This window comes from Nematolebias whitei, chromosome 8 (genome assembly GCF_014905685.2).
Source record: "Nematolebias whitei isolate Nwh7 chromosome 8, NemWhi1, whole genome shotgun sequence".
In the NCBI taxonomy this organism is placed as follows: Eukaryota; Metazoa; Chordata; class Actinopteri; order Cyprinodontiformes; family Rivulidae; genus Nematolebias; species Nematolebias whitei.
The window spans coordinates 2,958,366-2,964,520 of NC_056505.1; the positions used below are offsets into that span (position 1 = coordinate 2,958,366).

Below are 6,155 nucleotides of genomic sequence, written 5' to 3' on the forward strand. Positions count from 1 at the left end.
GGTCCAGATGTTCTGTAAATGACCCGTTCTTTCGGTTCTCTCGCTCCAGATGTTCTGTAAATGACCCGTTCTCTCGGTTCTCTTGGTCCAGATGTTCTGTAAATGACCCGTTCTTTCAGTTCTCTCGGTCCAGATGTTCTGTAAATGACCCGTTCTCTCGGTCCAGATGTTCTGTAAATGACCCGTTCTTTCGGTTCTCCTGTCCTGTGGAAGGTGTTCGACTAGCTGTAGGTGCTCGTGGCTGTTTGCAGCAGAACTCGTAGGTGTTTAAAGGTTTCTGTATGTTCTGTGCTCCTCGCACATCTGGACTCGTCCGTGGACTCTGGACCGGGCCGCTGCTCTGCAGCTGTTGTCTCACGGTTCCGGTCGTGGAGAACTTGTTTCACGTTCTGGAGCATGTTTTGTTTTTTCATAATAAACCTGATGAGACTCGGATCTGACGCCAGATGTTGTGAAGAACGTGGATGTTCTGGAGAGCGACGTGAAGCGAGAACGTTCGGGTCAGTCGGGTTCTTCACAGCGTCTCCGGTTGGTTCTGTTTACGTGTTCAAACTTCAAATTCAAACCAGGAGAAACGCTGTCCAACATCTGGAGAGCAGAGACTCCTGAAATACCTGGTCTCCAGTTCTGAAGCCGGTCCGATCTGGTCCGGTCCAGCCTGGTCTGGTCCGGTCCGGTCTGGATGTGAGCTCCTCCTTGAGTCAAGGCTGAAACAAAGATGGCGTCTTCACTTTGGGGTGGCTCAGTTGGTAGAGCTGCCGCCTCAGCGAGCTGGTCACCGGTTCAAATCCCGGCCGGGGGCTTTTCTGGGTGGAGTTTGCATGTTCTGTCCGTGCATGCGTGACCAAAAACATGCATGTTAGGCTGATTGGTAACTCTAAATTGACTCTGGGAGAGAGAGAGTGAATGGTTGTTTGTCTCTGTGATGGACTGGAGACATGTCCAGGTGTCCCCTCTCACACTGACTGCTGGATATGGACACCAGTGACCCCCGCGATCCAGAAAGGAAGAAGTGGGTACAGATGATGGATGGAGGATGGATGGAGGATGGATGGAGGATGGATGGATGGATGGATGGATGGATATTAGATTTGAAGAACTAAAATCGAAACATTTAAACATAAATATTCTACAATAAACCAGTAACTTTGTTTTGCTTCCTCTGGTTTCATGTCTGCGCTTCTTGGATGTTCGTGGGTCCGTTTCTTTTAAACCGGTGGTCCAACTCCGGGCCGGACCCGTGTGGGTTCTGTGCGTGAATTTGTCCGTCCCACCGGGTGTTTGAGTCTGGGACCAAAGTAGATTTATTTCCTCGCTGCTCAAGAATCTGTATAAATTGTTTTTTTAATAAACGTGTCCTTTCAGCTCTGACTTCTTCCAGAAACACCTTCTAGAAAACGACTCCTTCAGTCTGACGGCTTCAGAATCTAGACGGATTAAAAACATAATCCAGACCGTGGATTCTGCTCAGATGTTCACAGATTATTCCAGCACGGATTCAAACACTTTGTAGACGTTCCTTTTTCTGAAGGAGCTGAACTCAAAGGTCTGAATCTTTGTTCCTGTGTTGCTGAGCACCTCCACGTCACAGGTGAGGCACCTCAAGGTAAAACTGTTGATAAATGGTTTAATTTGGAGTTAGGATGAGAGATGTTTGCAGATTTGATCAGATGAGGTCATTTATCAACGCTGCCAGCCAGGAATTGAGATGTTTTATCAAGTTGCATCGTCGTCACCGGAGCTCAGTCTCTTCTGGATGGAAGTAGAGACGAGAGTTGCTGGTCGGGCCTCCAAAGCTCCCACAGGAAACGGGTCACAGCTCGGGGGGTCCGTGTAGGATCGGGTCAGACATTCGTCCAGGGTGACGGAGGAGGGGCGTGAGGAAGGCAGCTGATGGAGAGTCGGCGGGTGATAAGCAGTCAAAGCTGTGAAGACTTGCAGTGGAAAATCTAATTACTGCGTCTGCTTTAAAAAAAATGTTCCTGAGCAAAACTCTTTGATCTTTTCTCAGGATTAACGATGGACAACATGAAGACAACTTGTTTCAGCTCCAAGGACGGAGACTTCCGTCTGATCTGGTGGTTCAGGATCTGGTCTGTCGCCCAGAACTCCACAGAGTTCACCAAACTCTGAAAACCAAGCAGACACAACATGTGACCATCTCACACGTTTCACAATGATAACTGCAAATAACTGGTTTTAAACGCAGTATAACCAAATAAAACAACTTCATTCAGGAACGGGTTTTTCTTTTATCGAAAGCTTAAAGAAACGTGTAAGACTTGATCAAACTGAGTGAACAAGTGTTTTAGGACAACGAATGTATAAAACATCACTTTATTCAGGTCCAGTAACTTTAAAGGAAACCAGTTCAGGGGCTTCAGAAGAGATGACCTAAAGTCCACCAACAAAATGAACTCCACTAAATAAGTGAGCTTGTAACACTATATATAATTTAAATTCTATTTATTCAGGGTGTGATTTGAGTCGTATTCAACAGTAGATGTAGTTTGATTTTCTGTGCAAACATCCGGATTATTTATTTTAATTAAACGGTGTTTTTGCTTCTCTGTTGTCTTCACATGTGATCCTCCATGACTAATGTTAGTGTCAGTTTGTCAAAGTAAATGTTTTGAGTTCATTTTTTCTCACAGAAAGGAGCAACGTTTCGTTGCAGTTCCGCTCCTGACCGCAAGGTGTCGCTGCAGTTCAGTTACTAAAGGCTTTCCCACAATGCAGCGCTTCTGGAGGGTCGGTTTATGCTAAGATTTAAGGTTTATATAAAACATATAAAGAGGTAATTGAGCAAAACTTATTAGGGTAAAGTTCTGCTAATAGAGACAGAGGACATCGCAGATTAACGTTTTGATCCCATCAGTCAGAATGCTAAACTGAGGCTACAAAGAGTCTCCGCGCCATTTTGATCACCGATTCTTCCGGTTCAAGAGCATGATGATCGGTGCGTTCACGGACTCTCCGTGACAGGTGCGACCTCTAACTTGTTACGACCTGCGCCTCAGCCCTTCTGATCCTGAACCGGGACACTCGTGATTCAACGAGTTTTTAAACTGTGATAAAGTAACAATTAAATCCAAGAGAGAATTTCTTCTATACGTATTGGTAATTTCATAGATGTCATAAAATCATAAAAATAAAAAAACGAAACTTCCTATTATTCAACTATGTGTTAGGTAAAGTTATAATTTTCATACATATTGTGCATATTTGTTTTAAAAAATGTAAAATATATGCCAAGTTAGACATAAGAAAAGTTAATAAAATGCACTTTATCATACTTTAATTCGTCCTTTATTAAAGTCATATTTATTAGTACTTTGCTTTTTGTTTCAGTAAGAGAAACAAATATGAAAGTTTTGTCTCAGTGGGAGGAAATAAAGTCTCGCGATATTTCACGTCAATGACCTCTGACCCCGTGCGAGATTTCCATCTAAACAGATGGCGTCTTCCTGAGCGCCCATGTGACTTCACAGCCCTGAAAGCTCGTTTATAGTTAATTTAACTTATTAATTATAATCTGTTAAAACCAGCGCAGTGTGTCGGGAAGCTTTAAGAAGAAATAAAAAAATGCAGCACGACGACGTGAGTGACAAACCAACTGCGAACATGCTAACATGCTCTTAGCCTTCATGCTAACGTTAGCTCACCGGTGTCCGTTTTAAACGCAGCTAACTCAATTATTTTATTGATGATAAATCCATTAAGTGATCAGTAGTTGTAGTTTGTGATACAAAAAATGATTTACGCTTAGTTTATACTATTTTTTTTAACTCTGCTTGGCTTTAAGTTAGATTCAGAGTTCTCGTCAGAGCTAGCACCAGATTCCAGTGTAAAACTGCTCAAAACAGTTTAATATATTGTGTTAACTTCGTAAGTTACAGATAAAACCTAAGACGAGACTCAGACTGTTAGAAACATGCGTGGACTTCATTTCGGGATAAAAAGAAACCTCCCTCAATAATTTAGCAACGTTTAAATGTGGAAACAATGCGGCGTGAAAGCTGGATTTATTAAAATTAGCTTGTGTTATGTTCTCCCTGTGGGATTATAACCCTGACATTCCTTCAGGAATATGCTTTTCCTCACAGAAAGTGTCACACACACCTGTGTCTACCTGTGTGGATGTTGATCTTGTGTGATCTGCTTCCTGCAGGTGATCTGGGACATTGTTGGAAACAAACAGTTCTGCTCCTTTAAAGTCAAGTAAGTTTGAATCTAAGCTTCAGTTATTTTGTCTGTTTTACTAAATTTCCTGAAGAACTTTGATAATGACTTCAAGGATTAGATACTTAAATATGAAGTATTATCAAGAACAGTCTGTTTCTTTCTCTTTTACTTCATATTCTCTGAACATGGTTAGATATCGATTATAGATTACATTTAATACAAAAGTTTTTTTTTTTTATCACTTATCAAATATTATTAAATCTTCATATTTTTGTTGTGACGTCAAAGCAGAAATAAAAACTTGCAGTGTTACACATGAATAGATTTATTATTGGAGGTTTAAAATCTGTTGCTGTTTTAACAACTGTTTTTAACTTTGCCATTTGCACCTTTAAACATTTATACATTTAATTTCAGAACATCTGTTGTTGTTCTCTTTAGAATCACTCCGTAAGATAAAAACTAATTCTGACCCTGATTTAAAAACATTATTTGGTCTCTGCGTTCTTAACAATTTAACAAGCCATGATCGATCTTTGTGTTCTTGTCAGACGGCTGCCGGCGAGGTTTAGTGAAACTTCGGTCGTTAAAACAAGTGAACCGTGTTTGGTGTGAACCTAAACTGGGTCTGTGTCTGTTCAGGACCAAGAGTCAGAACTTTTGCCGGAACGAGTACAACGTCACGGGGTTGTGTAACCGGTCGGCGTGCCCTCTGGCCAACAGTCAGTACGCCACCATCAGGGAGGAGAGAGGTGAGGCGGCGGCGGCGGCGCGGTGAGCCCAGCGGAGCGGAGCTGCTCAGTAACGTCTCTTCTGTTTCAGGGCAGTGTTTCCTCTACATGAAGGTGATCGAGAGAGCAGCTTTTCCTGCCAAGATGTGGGAGAAGGTCAGACCGATGCCGTTTACTCTGATTTATTTAGAAAACTGTTCAGTGAAGACGATTAAAACCACTGAAGCTCCTGAGAGCGTTCACACGCCGGGCATTTAGGATTTCACCTGAGCTCCGTGAAACAACAAAACTTCAATAAATCAGAACACAAGTTTAACAAACGATTAGTTTTAACACACACGTTTGATAAAAAAAAGTCATTTGGTGGTTTTAATAAACGACAGCTCATCCAGGATCTCTTTGATTTATAATATACATTATATACTCTGCCTGGCCCCAAAACAAGTCTCCACCTGGAAGTAACTAATGAAACGGTCCGAGCCTCCTGGATCATCACTGCACGGACGATCATGTTTCAGCTGCAACAAGTTCTTTAAACTCCAACTGGTTCAATGAGCTGCTTCTCATTTCTTCAACAACATGATGAAAGACTCACGGTGGTCGTGGAGAAGATGTCCGTCTGTTTGAGAAGGGTCGAATCATCGGCATCAAGCAGAGGAAACATCTCAGGAGATTGTAGAAACTAAAACTGGGTGAAGAACTGTCCAACACATTATTAAAAACTGGAAGGACAGTGGGACCCATCGTCTTCCAGGAAGAAATGTGGCCGTAAATAAATCCTGATGATCGTGATCATTGATCATTTTAACGTTTGGTGAAGTCAAATGGAAGAAGAACACCAGCAGCACTCAGGGCTGTGGTTCATAGAGACAGTAAGAACATTTCCACACACACAATGTGAAGGAACTCAAGAACATGTGTAGTTTAAGAAAACCACTAACCAGTGAGGCTAACTGGAGGGAGCATAAAGATCGGACTGTGGAGCAATGGAAGAAGGTCATGTGGTCTGATGAGTCCAGATCGACCCTGTTCCAGAGTGATGGTGCATCAGGATCAGAAGAGAGGCAGGAGAAGTGATGCACCATCAGGACCAGTGTCTCGTCATCAATGAAAGATGTTGGTGAAACATTAAAGCAACTGGATGAAACAGATCTTGTGACGTTGAAGAAGTTTATTGAAACATTGACACAGAGAATGATGTGATCAAAGATAAAGGAGGTCCAACCAAATATTAGTGTG

The 6,155-nt window shown here is 42.3% G+C and overlaps 1 protein-coding gene and 1 non-coding gene across 2 annotated transcripts in view; both read left to right on the top strand.

The window, feature by feature from the left end:
- Positions 1-2,930: 2,930 nt before the first annotated feature.
- Positions 2,931-3,031, top strand: LOC119414154. Its single transcript, XR_005186996.1, has one exon. It is a non-coding gene; the product is annotated as a small nucleolar RNA U13 (small nucleolar RNA).
- A 395-nt stretch (positions 3,032-3,426) lies between these two features.
- Positions 3,427-6,155, top strand: part of mak16 (MAK16 homolog (S. cerevisiae)) — a gene marked incomplete in the record, with an annotated part of 73,208 nt that continues 70,479 nt past the window's right edge. Inside the window, 4 exon segments of the mRNA XM_037680831.1 lie at positions 3,427-3,600; positions 4,172-4,221; positions 4,828-4,937; positions 5,008-5,072. Of these exon segments, the coding sequence (XP_037536759.1) occupies positions 3,586-3,600; positions 4,172-4,221; positions 4,828-4,937; positions 5,008-5,072 (240 nt within the window).